This window comes from Sodiomyces alcalophilus (genome assembly GCF_042370955.1).
Source record: "Sodiomyces alcalophilus JCM 7366 unplaced genomic scaffold ACRALscaffold_4, whole genome shotgun sequence".
Classification (NCBI taxonomy): Eukaryota; Fungi; Ascomycota; class Sordariomycetes; order Glomerellales; family Plectosphaerellaceae; genus Sodiomyces; species Sodiomyces alcalophilus.
In genome coordinates, this window is record NW_027263535.1 from 4,490,464 (window position 1) to 4,511,192 (window position 20,729).

General features: G+C 50.9%; 4 protein-coding genes across 4 annotated transcripts; 1 reads left to right on the plus strand and 3 right to left on the minus strand.

Moving 5' to 3' along the window:
• Nucleotides 1-497: 497 nt before the first annotated feature.
• Nucleotides 498-9,669, minus strand: ACRALDRAFT_210610 (uncharacterized protein; the record flags this gene model as incomplete). Its single annotated transcript, XM_071023285.1, has 35 exons — nt 498-534; nt 569-1,204; nt 1,241-1,381; nt 1,412-1,453; nt 1,486-1,594; nt 1,656-1,738; nt 1,770-1,814; nt 1,933-1,983; nt 2,063-2,432; nt 2,493-2,655; nt 2,739-2,784; nt 2,879-3,120; nt 3,164-3,219; nt 3,276-3,340; nt 3,391-3,665; nt 3,756-3,834; nt 3,874-3,883; nt 3,926-4,000; nt 4,048-4,097; nt 4,132-4,158; nt 4,190-4,255; nt 4,315-4,374; nt 7,718-7,860; nt 7,927-7,989; nt 8,016-8,090; nt 8,137-8,162; nt 8,277-8,381; nt 8,460-8,573; nt 8,675-8,816; nt 8,849-8,939; nt 9,022-9,186; nt 9,290-9,429; nt 9,474-9,544; nt 9,579-9,594; nt 9,649-9,669. 35 exons carry the CDS (start codon nt 9,667-9,669, stop codon nt 498-500), a joined length of 3,900 nt encoding a protein of 1,299 aa, XP_070875226.1.
• Nucleotides 9,670-12,383: 2,714 nt separating this feature from the next.
• On the minus strand, nt 12,384-14,164 carry ACRALDRAFT_1063791 (uncharacterized protein). The gene is made up of 3 exons (XM_071016858.1): nt 13,859-14,164; nt 13,555-13,664; nt 12,384-13,269 (listed from the first exon to the last, which is right to left on the minus strand). Exons 1-3 carry the CDS (start codon nt 13,990-13,992, stop codon nt 12,767-12,769), a joined length of 747 nt encoding a protein of 248 aa, XP_070875227.1. The 5' UTR covers nt 13,993-14,164; the 3' UTR covers nt 12,384-12,766.
• A 331-nt stretch (nt 14,165-14,495) lies between these two features.
• On the plus strand, nt 14,496-16,269 carry ACRALDRAFT_2042392 (uncharacterized protein; the record flags this gene model as incomplete). The annotated part of the gene is made up of 2 exons (XM_071021241.1): nt 14,496-14,523; nt 14,621-16,269. The coding sequence occupies 2 exons, from the start codon at nt 14,496-14,498 to the stop codon at nt 16,267-16,269; spliced, it is 1,677 nt and encodes a 558-aa protein (XP_070875228.1).
• An 86-nt stretch (nt 16,270-16,355) lies between these two features.
• Nucleotides 16,356-19,861, minus strand: ACRALDRAFT_2019911 (uncharacterized protein; the record flags this gene model as incomplete). The annotated part of the gene is made up of 6 exons (XM_071019995.1): nt 16,356-16,417; nt 16,458-16,484; nt 16,526-16,626; nt 16,654-19,396; nt 19,463-19,747; nt 19,846-19,861. 6 exons carry the CDS (start codon nt 19,859-19,861, stop codon nt 16,356-16,358), a joined length of 3,234 nt encoding a protein of 1,077 aa, XP_070875229.1.
• Nucleotides 19,862-20,729: the final 868 nt, after the last annotated feature.

The following is a 20,729-nucleotide window of genomic DNA, read 5'->3' on the forward strand; positions in this document are numbered from 1 at the left end:
CGACGGACTCCCCGCGGCGACCGAGGGGAATGAGTCTGGTAGGAAAATCCCATTAGTCCCGTGGCTGTACTGCTGCTCAAAGTCTGACGAGGCCCCGGCAGAAAAGTCGCTAGAGGAGTCGGGCGTGTAGGATAGGTGCTCGGCTGAATAATAATCCCGAAGCTGGGGGATAGCGGCCTCCAAGGCGTCCGACTCGAACCATGTTCCGGAGTTCCGGCGGCGCTGCTTATCCTTCCTCGCCGCCCTGTTGGGCGACTCCGGACTGTCCGCCGGAGAGTTCGTGGCGTTCCGGCGGCGCTGCTTACCCTTCCTCGCCGCCCTGCGGGGCGACTCCGGATTGTTTGCCGCCGGAGAGTTCGTGGCGTTCGGCGGCGGGAATGGGGCGGCAGAAGGGCGCAAGTCGTCGTGGTGGTTACCGTCTGGATAGTATTCCTTGACCGCGCCGTCGCTCGACTTGTCCGACGCAGCCTCGGATTTCCGCCTCTCCTTGTTTGCCTTTATACGTTGCTCCTGTTTGGCCTTGGCTCTCCTGTTCTGGAACCAGTTCTGTGAGTCGTGGTCAGTCGACAGGTCGACAGGTCGAGTGGAAAAACGCAGGGGGAAGGGGCGGAGGTTTCCACATACGTTGATTCGCGCAGTCTCGACTCGCATCTCCACTGCCAACTGTCTCTTCACGATGCTGGTCGGTTTGGCGTTTCTCTGAAACTCATTCTCGAGCTTTTCCACCTCCTCCTTGGCCAGTCTTGGCTTGGACTCGGTAGTCCTCGCACCATGGTCATGATGTATCAAGGTACCTTGGGGCGACCACACGTGGGCGTTGGGATGGTATGCTGTGGCGTGGTTGGGCCGATATCCGCCATAGTTGTAATGGACGTAGTTACTATGCAAGGCCTGATTGTGAAAAAGCTCCATGTATGTTGCGTGTTGCATCTCGTCGAAATCGGGCCCCGGAACCTGACCGTCCATTCCATTCTGGCGGCTCCCCATTGCCCCCTGCAAAGAGCCGGCCAAGCTCGAAAGGCGCGGCGGAGCGAAGAACTGTCCTTCTTTTCCTTTTTTTTTCTTTTTTTCTTTTTGGTAAAAATCTGTAATCGAGACGTAGATGGAGGTAAACGGTAGCTTAGAGCCGTGGAATACGGTAATCTGGACGCAGTGGCCGGAAGAAAATATGCACTCGAAAGATGCAGGGCGGGTTGTCCGTCCACTTAAGAGAGTAGCCTAAGAGAAGAGTAGTGGAAACGAATTGAGCGAGGCTAGTTTCGTTGAGTGGAAGATGTCGGTTGAGCGAGATAGGAAGTCCTGTGTCCTGGATTGCGTAGGTCTGAGGAAGGGAGGAAAAGAAGTGAGAGGAAGTGAGAGACGAAGCTGCTCAGTAGAAGGGCTCGAGGGAAGATGTACGAGTATGTATCACTGGGCGCTCCTGTCGCGAGGGAACATGGGTCCAAAGCTACCCCTAGGGGTGGTCTTGGGTTTTGTGGCGGCAACGGGTCAGGGGCCCCGCCAGGGCGGGGAGGCGTGGATAGGGGAGAGGATAAATAGGGGGGGTGTGGTGGGTACGTTGTAATAGGGTTGGATGTGGACATGATGGCGATTACTGTTGCCCTTTTGACTTTCCCTTCGGAGCTTTTTTTTTTCTTCTTTTCTTTGTGTGATACCGGTCACCGTGCAAGTAGACGAAGCCATGTACTTCATACAATGTACTTCATAAATGGCAAAAGTGTACCTGAAGCGACCAAACCTTGGGTTGTTTGGGAAGATACATCGTTGACAAAGGCCAGTCGCAATCAAGGGAAGGGAAGGGAAGGGAGGTGCCGCTCAGGAACACACGTTGTGTTGTACTCGGAAAAGTGGGGGAGCGAGCGCTCCGGGGTCGCAAGGGAAGCTCGGACAGTTTTTTAAGGGTGTAAAAGGAGGGTCTGCTGGACAAAAAACCCCTTGACTGCAAGCCAGGCCCAGTTCGACAGGGGTCCATTCAGGTCAGTCCTGCTGCTCGTCACTGTAAGGTACCTTACCTAAGTACCTTGCGTTGTACAAAGTACACATGTTGTACCTAGATACCTACAATATACATCTAAAAGTGGCCCCCCTGGTCCCCCGGCCCCAGCCCGCATGTACATCATGGCGCTGCTCTGGCGCCGCACGCTCCAGGCCCCGAGTCCATAAGGCTTGGCGGTTGCACACGCCGGGGACCTGGACGGATCCACTGTGTTGAGTGAAGAGGATGGTGTGGAGGAGGAAAGGAGAACCAAAAGTAAAGCAAGGGATCGATCGGATCCGACATGGAGTCCGGTAGATATGTACAAAAGAGGGAGTGAAAGGAGACGGATGGGAGAAATGCAAGAGAGATATTGTAAGATGGGTATTACTGCAACCTCTCCCGATCCCGTCGAGGCCGAGTGCGAGTGGGAGGGAGCATATCGCGATGCACCGCGCTAATCTCAGGTCATGGAGAAGAAGTCTTCATCCCTTGCTTATTTCATTTCGTCACGCACAATGGCGAATCTCCAGGTACAATTGGGCACCTGACGTGAACAAGCGTGGGCCGTAGATGAGCAGGGCTGAGATCGGGCTTGCCTGATACCGAGGGACAGGTCTTGGATTGGATCCGCTGAAGAGGGAGGAGGGAGGTGGGATGAGTGGGAAGATGGTGAGAGTCTAAAAGGGAGTATAGTATGTACATAGATGTGATGGCTCGACTCAGACTATAAGCTGAAAATGGTTCTTTTCCTAGAAACCACGATCAGAAAGGAGAGAGAAAAGAAAAAAAGTGATATTGTGACGCCTCTGGCGGTAAATCACAACTCACTCGCCGCCCCTCCGAAAGGGACATCCTATCACGTACTTAGTATGCAGGGTGAATCCATCCAACCTATGACACACAGATATCGTCATCTCTTCATCAAAATCTAGAGCAATCCAAGAACAGATTAAACAGCTCCGGGCGGCAAGGCCGATGATGCGCCCCGGCCGAACCCGGGATGGACGTACGGGGTGCACGGCTTGAAAGAGTGTGCAGAGAGAAGAAACAAGCCACAGATGCATACCGGTGAGAAGGCACCACCATTGTCCACTGTCCCGGCCTAGGTACGTACTTCCGCATTCTCCGAGTCTTCGGTAATGCTCCGTGGTAGTCAATCACTTATTCTTTTCAGAGCGCACACACGTTGTAGACTCGGGACGAATTGATCGGCCCCGACTCCGGATTATCGGTCAAACACACTCATTCTTCGTATGCATCATAATTGCCGCATTCCACTGCGCGAACTATAATCCACGTTTACCATCCTCGCTTTGCGTGCCATTCATCATCCGCCCACCGGACAGATTCTCAAAGCGCAGCCTCCGAATGCAAACACCACACGCCATCCGTTCATGTCTCGGGTAGTGAACGCCTGGAAACCCATGGACTCGTCCAGGATCGTACCGTACGTTGTAAGCTGTAGGGCACGCGCCAGGTCTAGAGTGGACCTCCCGTCGGCCGCGAACCCGAGGTCGACAAACATCGCAACCCGCGTGGTGACATTGTCCACGCCGGGACGGATACAAAGGACTCGAGGGTACGCATGCAAGTCATTGAAATTGGTCCCGGCACAAAAGATTTGACATCGCCTCGAACGCGATAACGCGATTCGTTGTTTGTTGCAGGGGGAAAGCAAAAGAAAGCCCTCCAAGGAGAAACAAAAAAACGCTGCTGGGGTGAAAAAGCGTATTCGTAGGGGGGTGTACAACGCACATATTACTCAGCGGCGTTCCACATTGAAGGCTTTCCCAAAGCGTCCATATTTAGCGGGTCCCGGCAGGGTGATGAAATGAACGGCGACCAAATCCCTGTCGCTACAGCCATCGGGCATTGGCAACCCGAACCCACAACACCGTGCGTCCGCTCCAATTGTATTCGTACAACATGTACATACAACGTACATACATATGTATGTATCTTTCCCCTCTTTGCGCTGGCAGCGAGAGTTGACCGCCAAAGTCGAAGAAAACTTCAATTCCGCTCAAGCGTTGACTGGGCGAGCCCTCTCCGGGGATTGGGAAACTTACTTCGCAAGACTGCCGCATCATCCGCATGGTTTCCCGCCCGCTTTACCAGACTACAGTCCTCCAAAGCAGAGAAGCAAAGGCGACGGTTTGTTCCTCAAGCCGAACATGTTACTTCGTAGGTGACTGCCATCTAAGAAGCCACTGGCTTGGTCTAGATGTTCTAGGGCGCAACTTGGCCGGCATCATGTCGGTGTAGACAAGCATCGGACTTTGATACCCGACGCTCCAGATATGTATATCTATATGTACGTTGTATATCTTGACGACTGTGTAACGACCTGTGCATATTGGGGGATTTTTCTTTCCCAAGTCCGCCCATCAGCCGCTCTTGATCACAAGTACCACTATTTACAGCCGCCCTGTCTGGTATTTGCAGCCCTCTCTATCCTATTTCGGAAGGTTACGCGAGCCCGCGCAGTAGTCTGTATACGCCACCATCTTAGCTACATATATCGCGTACCGGTACGTACCTATATCGCGACAAAATTTTTATGGTGTTAAGACTACCGCTGTTCACTATAACTTATCTCGAATACTCTATACTATAAAATCACTGCTATTCTTCGATTATTTTTATCTATCTTTAAGTATCTCGGAATACACGATATCCTTTTCCTGCCCTAGGCCTATTATCCCGGCTACTACCACCCACGATAAGCTCCTTATAGCCGTAAAGGCGTATTATTATTAGCACGGCTTTAGTGTTATAAAGTCGGGTAACAGGAAGCGTGCCACCGGTAAGCTCTTCTGTATCCGACTCGTCTATAACCACGGCGGCGCATAGAGGCCATCTAAAGCCACTAAAAGAGCTACTAAAATAACTAAAATCGGATACCCTTAGGCTACCACTATAATACTGATTAGGGAGGCGTGGGAATTCGTTATCGCGGATAAGGATTTCTATAACCACCCTCCCCTCGCGTCGGATATAATAGCTATATCGGTAATAGCGAGGCTAGATTCGTAACGGGCTACTAAAGCAGCCCGGGTTAAGATAATAATCGAGTAACTATCGGGTATAGGTAAGCTCTTTGCCCCGTAAATTACTAGGTAAATATAGTAAAAATTTAGGGAGGATCTCCCTTACGGCCTTTTAATTAACGTATAGGATATCCGTAACTATTAAGGGTAGCTACGGCGGGAGAAGTACGGACCTTTATTATTAACGCAGTATTTCCTTAAGAAACTATAGATAGGGGCGTTAGGCGAATACCACGTTTATTAGCACTTTAACCGCGATACGAATCGTATCGATATAATCTTTTAGACCTATTAAGACTATATCGAGTAGTGGAAAAAGAATCCGGAGTTATTACTTATAGATTATACCTATTCTATTAGTAAATACCGGCTATAAACTCTAGGATTATTTACGATTAACTAACCTTTATTTAGGTAAATCGTTTTAATATACCTTTTTTTAAGGTTATAAGCGTAGCCGTAGACTATAGCTCTTATAACTACTGCTTTGCCCTAGTATCCAGGGAAAATTAAAAGGCTTTTAGATAAGTCTATAAAAGGATAAAGGCGATCTTTATAATTAAGGCTATCCAGTTTCTAAGTTCTATTATCACTAATTTCGATAAAGCTCTTAAAAATACGTGAAGCATTATTTTCCCTGCTATTAACTAGCAGATCTGTATATAGTATATTATAAAGAACGTTAATCTTTATACTAAAAAGAAATAGGACGGCCCTTTTAAGGGAAGCAGCCTTTTCCCGCCTAGTAAGTCAAGTCCACGATCTCTTTTTTAGTGTTTTGGATTATTATATATAAATAGATTAATTATATATATATATATATATATATATATATATAGGGTAGGGTAATAGGTCCTTAAAAAATTTTCTTATAATAATATTAGCTATCTTATCGCCTATCCTACCTAATCGGGTTTAGTATATAAAAAAATTTTACTAACCGAATAATAGCTATATATAATTCTTTTAATAATAAATATAATACTAGTACTCGCGAAGAGGATAAGAGTAATAATATCGTCGCCTTATAACTCGCCGGTAATCCGGAAATCGCCGCCTTAATTACTAGCGAAATTAGAGATAGTAATTATACTAGGGTATTACGAGATTCGCGTGTTTCTATATCGGCGCCGTCTAATTAGCTAATAGTTAACGGGTTCCTCGCTTTATAGAGGTCCTGTGTTTATACGCTAATAGAGGAATTATTTAATAAGCACTAGGGCTCGTTAAAGCGGTAGTTTAGCTATAAATAGTTTAGTATATTACTATTACCCTCTACTACCACTATTATTACTAACCTTACTATAGCTCTTATAGATTATCTTAAATAGACCTACCTCCCGTATCGCGATTAGTTTTATAACTACGTAGTAAAGCATTTTCGTAACTACGGTATTAAAGTAATAAGCCGTATAGAGTCCGCCCACGCAGAGCTTAAGACGTATCTTCGAAATCGTCTAATTAACCTCGATAAGCTCTTTTCGTAAGTCTAATAGATAGTAACTAAAAAGAGTAAGCGACTAAGGATTAGCCTGGCAGAGGCGGGTATAAAGTATACACTAATATATATAAATCGACCCGTTATCTTTAGCCTTATCTTCGAGGTTATATTTAAGGCGCTAGAGCTTATCTGGTAATAGTATCTGATTATAAAGGAAGCCTTTAGGACTTATTAGTCTTTTCCTGACTATATAGGGACCTTTTAGGCGTAGTACGGATTACTATACCGCTATACGATATTACGCTGCCTAAAGGCAGTAGGCGTACTAGAATATGCTTAAGTTAATCCGTACTAGTAGGTTAATTAGAGCCTGGTATATTTACCCGCTCCTTTTATATTATCTTATTTCTAACCGTTTACTACCTATTTTAGCCTGAAATACGATAGATACGTAAAAGGACCCGAATCCTTAATCCTCTTCCTGTCCGATCGACTCGGAATTAATTAAGGGAGCTGCCTAACACTCCTAGCGAGCCGCGATAGCCGTAGCGATTGCGCGCTGCCGGCACTTAAGGGAGTTAAGCGCCGCCTAGGACTTAAGGCCCTAGGGCTTAAAGTAGCCGCTTACTATCATAGCATAAAAGGGATTAACTAAGGCCGTGGCGTAGGAGGATTAATCCGGTATAAGCAGCTATAGTAGCTACTATAGAGACTACCCGCGCGTTATTTACTAAGCTTAGGGCTAAGATGGTTTGAGCACTTATTAATAGGTATCGCTATATACCGTAAGGGTAGCCGCCTAGCTAAATATAGTGGCCAGAGTCTTAGTAGGTATATTAGTCTACTTAATAGCAGGTATTCTAAGCATATATAAATATACCGCCTTCGAATTAATAGGCGGCCAGGAGTAAGTTTTAGGTTACGCTATAGCCATAGCGATAAGTAATATAGCGCGATTAGTGGCCTTAGTTAAATAGCTATTTTATAGTAGATAGCGATTAAGTTTAGAGTAGTTTTAAATAAGATAGTCGATTCAGAAATATATTATTTTATTAGCTAATTTAACTAATTTTAAGAATACCGAGTCTTACTCAGACTTATTTAAAACTTAACACTATAAAAATTTTATCGCGATACAGGTACATACCGGTACACGACATATACAGCCAAGATAGTGGCGTATACAGACTACTGCGCGGGCTCGTGTAACCTTCCGAAATAGGATAGAGAGGGCTGTAAATACCAGACAGGGCGGCTGCAAATAGTGGTACTCCTTGATCACCCATGCGGTGGAATGTCGTCCAGATAAGGCCGAGCCATAGCCTTGACCTTGTGGAGTTGGGCGGTGACTGCGGTGCTGGTACGTGTGCAGCTCCAGATGCAGGCTCATTCTGTCCCGCAGTCACAATTGCGGCCGCGGAGTTACAATGTAGAGCATACCTAACTAAAAATAAGACAATGTCCCTCTTTCGTTTGCAATGTCGGTAGTTGAAGGGGCTCGGGCTCATCTTGGCTTCGCCCTGGCTTCACTCGACAACATCCGTACCTCGGTAGGGGGCCGCACCACGTTGCCAGTGGATACCCCGTGCGTTAGGTACAGTGACGAGACAAAACTGTCGAGCTGATGTACTTACCACACCACGTTATAGGTGTGCGTAAGTAGGTACATCGGCTCGACAATTATGTCGAGTTACTGTACATGGAAGTACCGCTCTTGGAATAAGCTTAGATTATGATAACCAAGAAAGGGGTTGATTAGGGGTTTCCCTTCCTAGGCTTCCCTTCCTGTCCGTAGGTCGTCCAAAACTTCGAACCGAGGGCCTCCAATGCCATATTAAGAAGGAAGAGAGAAAAGAGACCATGATTCGACGAGGCGCATCCAGCTCGATTCGAGGGCATGAGTGGGTATCTACTATCTGTACACCATTGGTCCATTCTTCCGGCGTATTTGTACATACATTGTACAACGTACATGCTCAATACTCCGCACTATGTATATCGTTGTAGTTGTATGTACTTTCAAAGAGGGAGAATAGGAGAATACATACAACAGGAACACAGAAAAATTGGGTTAGTGGGCCCTCATTTCGCCTTTTCAACCCCACTCACTGCACGTACAACGTAAAGCCAAATATAAAAATAAAAAGATGAGCATTCTCGTATCTTGAGGGATATGTGATGTACGTTGTATGTACATAGCACGACGGGGTGAGGTGCGAAATGAATAAAACAACGCAGAGTTTAAAATAAACCGTTGTGGAACCCTATAATCGTCCCGCATCTCAGCCTCAATATGCCAGTCCGTGACTCCCAGTCGACCCAGGTTTGCGCTCCGATATACCTTGGACTCACGACTTTAGAAACTCTTTCAAGTGCCACTTCAATAGTGATTGTGCCGTATTGCGTATAGTACACGTATTTCCAAGCCGTGGACCATAGGGTTACCAGTAATTGACCAGACAACAGAAGTCTTTCCAGATTCTAAGACGATAATGGCTTTGGCTTAGTTTGGGACGCAGCTAATACTCGAGCTTAACTCCCCCTCCCCCCACCTTGGCTCGGCGAGACGCTTGAGGCCGAAGTCGGATCCTGGGGCCAGCCCATTGGGTCGTACTATGCCATCGAGGAGGTGTATCATTCCTGGCGTGTCGGTACATGGTACATCAAAGACGGAGCAATTCCCGGTCACCGTCAAAGCGATTCGGTGCGGGAACTTCCTAGGGCCCAGAAAAAATCGCTTGTTTCTATTTGGTACTCTATATTCGGTATTATTTCATGTTTAAAGATGTTCCAAAGGGTTATACGGAAAAGCTTAGGCACAAATAGGTGTTCCCGTTCCGGAGCGGTTCCCTGACGACGACGACGAAGATGATAGTGGTGATGACTTTCCGCCAGTGCAAGGTCGACTCGGCTCCGCGTGAGATGATGTTTACGTTGTACGTTGTAGTTGGACCGCGTTGCTGGGAGGGAGCGAGGGCGGGAGGATTCATTAGCGTTAACCGACCTTGTTAACATTGACCCGATCAGGTTCGGCAGCGATCAGGAATGTGGACTGGGCTGCCACGTGCGAGCGGACTTTAGCTTGAGCTGGTTCAGGAACCCAGCCAACCTAGTCGAGCCTCAGCCTAGTCGGTGAGCCAGTTGGATAGGAGATTGCAAAACATCCCACTACGCCCCACTTTTCTCGTCTTTCGTCTCATCTCGGGTCTTTTTAGAGTCACCTGGCTAACTACCCTCTAACCCCTGTTTAATTGTGTGTGGTGTACTTGCGGATCCAAATACACCAATAGTATCGCGATAATAAGAGGATAGAGTATAATAAGGTACATAAAAAGAAGGCAATTTCTATATGAAATACAGGGTTTTAGATGTACCGAACAAGGGGGACTAAGTACCATATCAGTCCAACTTGTAGCTCCTTAACGCGGTATTGACGTAACTGATATCGTCCTCGCCCTCGTCCTTATTCTCTTTTTGGGACTGCTCGGGGACCGGGACAGTTATTTTAGCTGGTATTTTTGCTATTTGAACCTGATATTAACTAGGGATTAGAATCGGATCCAGGAATAATATACGAATACGTTGTATATTGGTATTGTAGGTGCTGTTAGTAAAGGTACGTTTCTTGAACCTTTTTGAATTTCCTAAAAGGGTAAACCGCGAAAGTACCTTTAACACAATAAAACAGGGGTTGTAGGGTACAATGTATGTACGTTGTACAACGTAAACGTAACCTCGACCACCGATACGGAATTGTCGCGGGAAAAGATAAAGCCCGAGACTCCAAGTCTCGACACGTTGTGCAACATACAATGTACATTGTACCTATTACAAGGAATTCCTGCCCTGGCCCGATCATCAGCGATGAAAGCCCGTAGCTCCTGCGGCTTCGTACAGTAACTCGACATAAGTGTCGAGCCGATGTACCTAACTACGCACACCTATAGCGTGGTGTTGTAAGGACACCGGCTCGACAGTTTTGTCTCGTCACTGTACAAGGGAGAATGCCGTGTGTTTTCGTAGCCCTGGGATTAATATACAACGTAAGTATGATTAAAACAGTAGCGAATGCACAGGCGTAGGTTCTAGCATAGCCGAGTCTGGTACAACGTAAATACGAAGTACGTTGTAATGCGAATTCTGATTTGCGATGTAGGAGTCTCGAGACCTAGGGTTTCGGGCTTCTAGTGTACAACGTACAACGTACGTTGTAATTTCCTAAGCGATGATCCGACCTGCAATATCCTAATCAAGGCAAACAGATACGGGGGACCGGACAGGGGGCTGCGGAGAACAAATACGTACCCATGTCGTGCACGGACAGGCGGGGCGGCGGTCAGCGCAATGTGGTACACAACAACTTTGCGGTACCTTTCGAGGGAGCTACGAAGTAGACAGCGCTTGGACATTTCAACACGTTTTTTTCTTTCCGGGGGCCCACTTCTTGATCAGCCAAGTCATTTATAGACCCCCCGGCCATGGGGGTTCAACTTGGTATGCATGAATTTCGTCTGATTATCGCGGGGCCATCCAAGCTCGACTGAGCGAGGCATGGTCTCGTACAACGTAATGTACAAAGTACGAATGGTAGATCCACTGGCTACGGATGAATGACGTGGGTTTGATTGAAAACTCATTTCCCCATGCAGCGTAATAGGTGAGCTGGTTCTTTCTTTTCTTTCTCGATGCGACACCACAGGGCTCTTGGTCCAGTGGTGATTCAGAGTAAAGGAAAAAGAAATGAACCAAAAAAAGCATCGGTTGTTAGGCGGGAGTGGGGGAGCGATCACCCCGCCTCTGGTACCTACAACGTACATCTACTACCCAGCACCAAGATATTCGTACTTCCATCTGATTTGTCGCTCGACGTTGGGGTGGTGAATGATATCCGCCTCTGCGCTGGCTGGACCTGTTCATGGATATTATCCGAAAAGAGGGACGCATTTGTCGCCCGGGGGACTGGCACCGGCGTTTCGCTGGCGCAAATCGTTCTTGGCGCGATCCGAGGACTTGGGCACGCCGGTACATGGACCTACGAGGTGGCCCTGCTCAAAAGAGGGGAAGGAAGAGATGAATCGAACCCGATGCTGATGCCAGGGACGAGGCATTCCCCCTCGCTTGCTGTTGACAGACCACCACTGGACCAGACTTGCGCGCCTCATGTAGGGTGTGAAGCAGTTTGCGCAGTGATCAACCGATGCGATGCCCGTCGGCTCCCATCACGAGGCTATCCCTCCCCAGACCAATCATCCGTTCTTCGGTGACCAGAGTTGGGGTAGCACAAGACTCTCCCATCGTTACTCATATCGCCGACCTGAGAACAATGATGGCATATCACTGAGAGTTCTTGCTGGCCACCCACCCATCCATTACTACCCCTGGCTTGAATGTTTCCTGCACCTGTCCGTGGTAAGGCGTTGGGCTGAGAAACGAAGCAAAACGGCTGCGGGACCTTGCGTCCCCCCAATGGCATGGCGCAACTAGCACACCTGAAAAGTTTTCTGTCCATCTAGCCCAGCTCACTCGCGTCGTTCTGGCGCGTACTGGTGGTGGTATCGTTCGTGAGGACAGGGGTGCTCCCTGCGCAGTTTGCTTGATTCTAGCACTCCAGGTTCCCCGTTGTTGCACCACCGGACGGTTGTGTATCGTCTCTTCCATTCAACTCTCCCTTTCGGGTCTTGTATTGTCATGAAAACCTCCCCTTTCCCTCCATTTTCGAATTCCCTAAGCGAGGGGCCAGGGGGGTTCTGCGTCTGATCGACGGCAGCGGACATAAGATTGAGCAGCCGCTGATCTCGTGATCCTCCCGAGAGATGAGCGGGGATCTATGAGTGTACTAACCCCATGATCTCGAGAACTCTGCCCTTCGTCTGAGGCACAGCATACCCTGACTCAATTGTGCCTCACCCGTCTCCGGCAGCAGGGACTTTCTTGTGGCACTGCTCCAGAGAAGACGCGCAGTGCAGTGCGAGGGTGCCGTTTTCTTGGCAGTATGTATTCCTTTCGGCGGGAGCCTCGAGCTCTGCATGTTCCACGGACTGTGACACTATCTTTTATTTCAACCGCCTGAAGTTCCCCGACGGACCAAACTGCACATTGACTACAGGCGGTGCAGCCTCGGCTGTCTGACTTGGTCCGTCTTCCGATAAATGATGGTCCTCTTGATAACATAGCAAATAGACCGAACACACCCGAAGCTCGGAAGTGGACATCAAAACTGAGTGTGGCCATAGCAGCTACACGATCTAAGATTACGTCTCGCAGTCTATCGGCGAATGCGGATGCGAGTCTATCTTTCTATGTACGACTTGCGGCGGGAACATAGGCATCTGAAATCTCTAATGTCGTTACTCCGTTCTCGTATCCGACCACTTTGACCGAGCTGAGATCCTTGACAATCCAGTCCGGCTCTGCGGCAGCGACCTGCTCCAGGGTGTGGCTGGTGACCACGCCAATGACTTTGCACCCAGCGTCTTTTCCGGACTTGATTCCTGCCGGGCTGTCCTCCAGCACGAGGACCTCCTTGGCTAGGTCCTGCAGACCCAACTTTTCCAGACCCATCACGTAACACGCCGGATCCGGCTTGCCGTTGATGACCGACTCGGCAGTGACGAGATGTTTGGGCTGGGGAAGGCCGAGGACGCCGAGCCACCCCTCGACAAGGGGCTCGGTGCCTGAAGTGACGATGGTCCAGGGAGCGTTTTCCTTGATCAGGGACTTGAGGAGGGACCTGGCGCCAGGGATCTCCACGGCATCGTCTCCGTAGAGTTTCGGCAGGAGGGCTTCCATCCCGCGAACGTCTAACCAGGGGGAGTTCCTGTCAGCTTCCTTTGACCCATAGTCTCGGACTTGATTGCCCACGTTCCTCGGATCGCTCATCCGCACGATATAGGAGTAAGATTCCTCAGGCTTGTGAGAGATGAGAGGGGAAAAGTGAAAGAGATGTGAGGGGAGGGGGAAGCAAGGGTGGAGGGAGGAAAGTGATACTTGCTGCTCTCTCATCATGCAACATCCAACTCCTCACGATGACGGAGGGATGGGATGAAACGAGGCAGGAGGGGCAATGTTGCGGGCATGAAACTTACAATCCCAATTTGCTTTTTCTGGGGCCAGGATCTTCAAGACGTCGATGCTGCGGCGGCCATGTGAGGTCTTAAGAATGACATCTCCAGATACCCCGATTTCTTCGCCGATACTGTCAAGGGAGAAGGTTCTTTGTTAGCCATGCCGATAGATACACTGATCCCTTTGCAAAGGGTGAGGGCTGGGTAGACGTTGAAGTTATTGGCCTGAACAGCTGCAGATGCAAGGGATGAGAGGTTCACGTGGGACTGAAGTCAAGCAAGGTAATGGGAAGGGGAGATATAAAGGTGAAAGGCTTATACTTGCTTTGTCCAGTGTTTGATAATGGCAGGCGTCGAATCGATGATGGTGCCATCCATATCGAAGAGGAAGCCATGGAATTCAACGCGCTGAGGAGGCGCATTGAAGGCTCCCTTGGAGTTTTGTTCAACAGAGCCCATGTTGTCTGTGGTTGGTTGTCTAATATGATCGTGATGAGGGCTTGAATAAGGGAGGACGAGTAGTTTTCGGTTGCTGACGTGACACAGAGAGCAGTGGGTTCAGTATTTATACAAAATTCAGAAAAATGAGAGACCTAGATTATAATGATTCTTCTGGGGATTTCGAGGCGCAAACTTGAATAAAGGGAAGAAATACGCAGCGTCATGATACGATCTATGGGGGTTGTTCGTCTTGATGCCGCGGAGTTTCCTAATGAGGAAATATGAGTCCAGATTACGTAGATACTTCTGCTTAGTCATTCGACTGCGGTAGTGGCGGGCGGTGAGCAAGAAGGTGGGGGGAAACCAGGGCGGTAAGATGTGGCAGAAGCGTACCACTCACTGAATTTTTGTAGATTCAGGTTGCACACCAGACTAATAAGGCCTTTTTTTTTTCTTGCAGCCAGCGGTGACCACGACCTCAACGACACCCCAAACAAAATCGCTGGTTTCTCATTCTCACCATGGCCAACTCCATTACCAAGCCAAAGAGTCGGTATATCCCTTACATCGCCACTACCACTACTGTGACGGTTCTACCTGTCGTAAGCCATTGAGATCTCCCGCTGACTTTAACCTCTCCATCCAGGGCCCAAGTCCAAGCGGCAGCCCTCCCGCTTGCGCCATAAGATCGAGAAGGCATCGGCGGCCAAGCAAAGGAAACAAAGAAAGTTGGCCAAGAAGAACCCGGAATGGCGCTCCAAGCTGAAGAAAGACCCCGGTATCCCGAACCTCTTCCCCTACAAGCAGAAGATGCTGGAGGAGATTGAAGAGAAACGTGCCAGGAAACAGGAGGAGGCGCAGAAGCGTCGCGAGATGCTCAAAGCTGCACAGACGGGAGCCACAACGCAAGAGGAAGAGGACGATGCCGACAAGATGGACGATGCGGACGACGATGCGGAGCTTGACGGCGCGGATATGGACATGATGGTGGACGAGGATGGCGACGATGAGGTCGACGAATCGAATCCCATGGCGGCACTCCTGGCAAGCGCGAGGGCCGCCGCCGAGAAGTACGACCAGCAGCTCCAGGACGGCGACATGGATGAAGACGACGATGATTCCAGTGAAGACGAGCAGCCGCTGGTCGACCCGGCATTCAAGAATGCCACTTCGCGCAAGGCGTACGACAAGGTCTTCAAACAGGTCGTTGAACAAGCCGACGTGATTATCTACGTGCTCGATGCCCGAGACCCCGAAGGCACAAGATCCCAGGACGTCGAGCGCAGCGTCATGGCCGCCGCCTCCGGAGGCAAGAGGCTCATCCTCGTCCTCAACAAAATTGACCTGATCCCCCCCAAGGCTCTAAAGGACTGGCTCGCCCACCTGCGCCGATATTTCCCCACCCTCCCCCTCCGCGCCTCGAACCCGGCGCCCAACGCCCAGACCTTCAACCACAGGGACCTGACAGTGCAAAAGACCTCGGGCGACCTGTTCCGCGCACTCAAGTCGTACGCCGCCAGCAAGCAGCTCAAGAGGGCCATCTCCGTCGGCGTCATCGGCTACCCCAACGTCGGAAAGTCGTCCGTCATCAATGCTCTATTGGGCAGGCTAAGCGGCGGCAGGGGAGGCAATCCGTCCAAGGCCTGCCCCGCGGGCGCCGAGGCCGGCGTGACCACCAGCATCCGCGCCGTCAAGATCGACAGTAAGCTCACTCTCCTCGACTCCCCCGGTATCGTCTTCCCTTCGTCCTCGACCTCCTCCTCCTCCTCCACTGGCGGGGGGCTCGTCTCCCTCAAGAACGCCGCCGAAGCCCGCGCCCACCTCGTCCTCCTCAACGCCGTCCCGCCCAAGCAGATCGACGACCCCATCCCGGCCGTCACCCTGCTGCTGAAGCGTCTCTCCGCATCCCCCGAACTCATGCAAAAGCTCTTCGACGTCTACGACCTCGCGCCCCTCGTCCCCACGGGGTCGTCCTCCGAAGGCAGAGACGTAACCACCGACTTCCTCATCCAGGTGGCCCGAAAGCGCGGGCGCCTCGGCCGCGGCGGCGTTCCCAACTTCCATTCCGCCGCCATGACCGTCATCAACGATTGGCGCGACGGCCGCATTCAGGGCTGGGCCGAGCCGCCGGTCCTGGCCACCACCGACAATGTCTCCTCAACGGCGCCAACGGCAGATGGGGCGCCCGCGCCAGACCAGAAAGTCATTGTCAGCGAATGGGCCAAGGAGTTCAAGATTGACGGCCTGTGGGGAGACGACGGTGACGCGCCAGAGACGGATGCCATGGAGCAATGATTCTACGAAGGGTTTGGCTGAAAAAGAAAACTGTGGACTCTTAACTTTACTTTCCGGGTTGATAGATACCTTTCTTATTTGATCTCTCAGACTGCGTTCAGGCGTTTTACATGGTACAAAATAGGGGCCAATACAGACCAAAATGGGACTTGGTTTACATGACTACTCGTCGCTGTAGCCTTTATGACTTTGTTTGCCTCGTTCATTTAGCTTGACTTGTTCATTTTGTGGTCCAACTATCGATTCGTGGCTCTACTTCGTCGAATGAGCGCAGACGCCAAGTTATGTGTGATCATGGCCACAGACATGTAATCCCCGCCCCCTGAGAACCCTCCTAACCACAGCCCAAACCGAATCCTGCCTCCCGATCAGGGACTGACCAACTCCATCTTGACACCTCTCTTGCCCGTCTTCTCATCCATGTCATCCTGGATGCGTACCCGAACCTTCTGGAAGAGATCTATTGTCACGGCCCGGCTCCCGGTAGTCGTGAGGGTATAGTTCTCCGGGTCGAACGTGCTCTCGGGCTCAGGGGTAGCCAGATCGCGCAGACGAATCAGCCCCTCGATGCCGAACCTCGGGACGAGCACCACGAACCCGTTGCTGAAGACCTTCATGACGAACGCCTCCTCCTCGGCCTGCTTGCCCTTGAGCGCCTGCCCGACGTAGTAGGCGATGCTGGCACGGCCGGCCAGCTGGGCGTTGCGGTGCCGGACGTTGATGTTCTTGCAAATGGCCTCGAGGCGGCCGCGGCTGCGGACGGCCGGGTGCAGGGGCTCGTACCCAATGGCGGCGGCCAGCTGCCGGTGGGCCTGCAGGTCGGCGTAGCGGCGGATGGGGGAGGTGAAATGCGTGTAAATCTCCGAGGCGAGGCCGTAGTGGCGGAACTCGGGGTACGACTGGGTGCCGGAACAGAAGTACTCGGCCGACATCATGCAGCGCGTGGCCATGATGCGGACGAGGGTGTTGAAAAACTTGTCGGAAGGATCGACGCAGGCGTCGAGCGAATCGGCGAGGGCCTTGTTCGAGTCGACGTGGATCTCCAGGCCCTTCTTGACCTTGAGCTGGTTCGCGAGCTCGTCAAAGTTCGTCTTGGGTGGCGCGGCGTGGCGGCGGAGAATGGCGGTCTGCGGGAAGGCTTCGTAGATCTTCTTGCCTACGCTGACGTTGGCGAAGAGCATAAACTCCTCGACCAACGAGTTGGTATCGAGCATCTGTTTCGTCTGCACATCGATAGGATCTGATGTCTCCGACTCCATCTGCACCCTGACCTCGGGCGACGACAGACTGAGGGCGCCGGCGTCCAGGCGCTTTTGCTTCAACTTCTTCGACAGCTTCATAAGAATTCGCATGCCCTGGGTTAGCTCGTCCTGTTGGGAAGTGTCGTCGATCCGCAGCTGCGCTTGTTCGTAGCTGAATGCCTCTCTCGACTTGATGACCGATTTGGTGAAGCGGACGTTCACCAGGTCGGCCTCCGGGGTCAGCTCCCAAATGACCGAGAAGGCGTACCGTTCCACGTAGGGCTTCAGGGAACATAGGTCGGTGCCCAGGAGCATCGGCAGCATGTCAATCCGCTTGTCAACCAGGTAGACCGTGGTCGCCCGAGTGCTCGCTTCCGTGTCCATGGCCGTGGCGGGCTTGACAAAGTTGGACACATCGGCAATATGAACGCCCGCTTCGTAGTTACCATTCGGCAGAAGCTTGGCGTGAAGAGCATCGTCGATATCTTGACACCCAACGGGGTCTATGCTGCAGATGAGAAGATGGCGAAGATCCTCCCGGCCTTTCCAACCGGGATCATCCATGCTGGCCGGAACTTTCCAGTTATGACCTTCCTTGGGAAGACAATCGAGAACGGTCCGGGGGAATGGGCGGTACTGCACATCGTATTCGAGAAGTAGGGCTTCCGTCTCGGCAGCCTTGGTTTCGAGCTCGCCCAGAGAACGCACGAAATGACCCACAGGATAGCGGGAGTCTCGCTCCCAAGCGTCAACGGTGACCAAGATGCGCTTGCCAAGGAGCTCTCCGGACTGCCGCGTCCGGATCCGGATCTTGGGGATACACTTGTCCATGGGAATCAGGAACACGTTCTCCAGGCGACGGCCCTGGGTATTACTCTGGCTGGTAGAGGAGGGATCAATGTGACCGACGTACTGGCGCCAGTTGCGCTTGATAACGCCGACGACCTTGGCGGTCGGCTGAGGCCGACCCTCAGTGCTCTTGCTATGGGTCTTCTTGACTTCCTCTTGCAGAGCCTTGCGCTCTCTCTCGGATACGAGGCCCGAGTCCTCCTCGTTGTCGGCGTTCTCGTTTTGCGTGATGGCCTCCTCTTCGATGATTTTCGTGGATGGTTCCTTCCACTGGTCTTTCGGGAGAACTTCCACCACAACAACATCACCGTTGATGCTGCGGTTCATGTTTTCTCGGCCCAAGATGACGAGCGGCTTGGCGAAGGCGGGGACCTTGATTGATCCTTCCAGGTAGTTGTAAGGGGAGACGTTGAAGATGCCCTGGTGCAGGAGGCCGGCCTTGACACCAGTCATCATCCTGGAGAGGGTGTAGTATTCCGGATACAGGGCACCGGTGCGCTTGTCTACTTGCCCTCCTTCCCGGGACTCGGGGACCATGTCGAGCAGCCTTTCAGAGTCCTCCAGCCCTCCGACATAGTCGTATAATGTCATGGCATGAAGGCCATCAGCCTTGGCTTTGGCGATACAGTCGCGATCATCGCTGAGCATGACGACGACCGGCAGGTTCTTGGACTTGGTGGACTGCGCCAGGTGCTGACCGTACCACTTGACGGCCCTTCGAACGGCGCGGTCGTTACGGTCGTTGACGGTCTCATTGGGCTCACGATGAATATAAGTTTCGAGGCGAAACTCATTGAAGAAGACGTAGAAGCGCTTCTCCTCGCTTTTCGTGAGACTGATCAGCCGGTTATAGAGCGGCAATGAACGGTTCCGGAGCTCTTCCAGGACCGTCTGAAGAATAATCACGTCGTAAAACGCCGAGGTCTGCTCAAAGAGATCCATGGCATTCAGAAGCGCATTGGTATCGGGCAGGATGTAATGTCCGTCGGGGAACGCCTTGGTCCCCGCCGGCTTGTCCGAGAGAACGAACGATACCGCTGCAACAGGTCAGTGATACGAGAAAGACACGAAGAATAAGAGCAGTTCCTCATGAGACTGACCACGGCCGGCGGCATCCCGGGGAGCATTTTGAGAGCACTGGCGGCATAGCTTGGAAGAGCACGGGATGTCTTGACGTAGGTAGACTTCGCGGACGATTTTTTGCACCTTTCCGCTTCTCGTTGACCGCACGTAAACCTTGCTGGATAGGTTCGAGGCGAACGAGTCTGCCCCAAATGTGCGTTTGAGGCTGGTCATTTTTCCTTTTGTTTTGCCGCTGAAAATGAAGCGACGTCTGATATTGCCAAGACGTATAAGTATGAAAATTGGCGGAGATGAACCACTGGCCGCTGACAAACACCGAGGACCCCACACCGATAGGTTCTTATCTTATCGTATCTTATCTCTGCTAGGCAGGCGAGCGTCGGCAATTTATCCAGGGAAACACTGCGGAGCCCGTACATTTTGATATCGAGCCCGTAAAAGTGGAGTCATGACTCTATATGTTCTCTTACTTATATAAGACCTATTTTTCTATAATAAAGCGAGGTCTTAGCGGGCCGAGGTATATACAGTTACATCGTATTAATTCATTATCTTAAGCAAGTTAATTACTACCAGTGTATTCGTAGATAGGTTACATAGCCAGCGTATCCATTTTATCCAGGTCTCGATTATCTTAAGCAGCTTCCCTCGCCTCCACCTTAAGTCGCCTTAATCGCTTATTAATCGGACCCTTAAAACGGGCAGATATAGCTATATCTGGATACTCTAGTAGGGCCCTAATAGGCTCCTCTGCTTTTTATTCCTTAATATATTCGTAAACCCGATAACTCCTACGCGGAGCCGCGGTTCTAGGCTCGTATATATCCACCGTAGGCAGGGCGGGAGATACTATAGATAAAGGAGCGGTAATTACCTCGTTCCGTTCTTTATTCTAGGTAATCTCGAAGCCCGAAGGAAGTCTCCGTGTACTATTCCGCCTATAGCCCCTGGCGTGACTCGAACTTAATATCTATAGGGCGCCTTTAGGGCGGCCTTTTCCACGAATAAGCATAGGATCTAAGGGCACCTAGGGAGACGGGGTAAGAGGAGTACCTTCGCCTATAGTACCAGCCTTATAGCGATCCAGCCTATTAAGGTTATCGCGATCCTACGCGTTAAGTCAGTCTCGATCCTATCGCTAGTAGGTATTAAAAGACCGTAACTTAAGAGGCTTATTATCGCGTATATAGCGGGTAAGCATATAGTAAGAGGCAGACCGTGGGTCCGTAAAATAGGGCATAGTGGGCAGTCGCCTATAGCCGGCTATTAACGCTAAGGCTATTAACG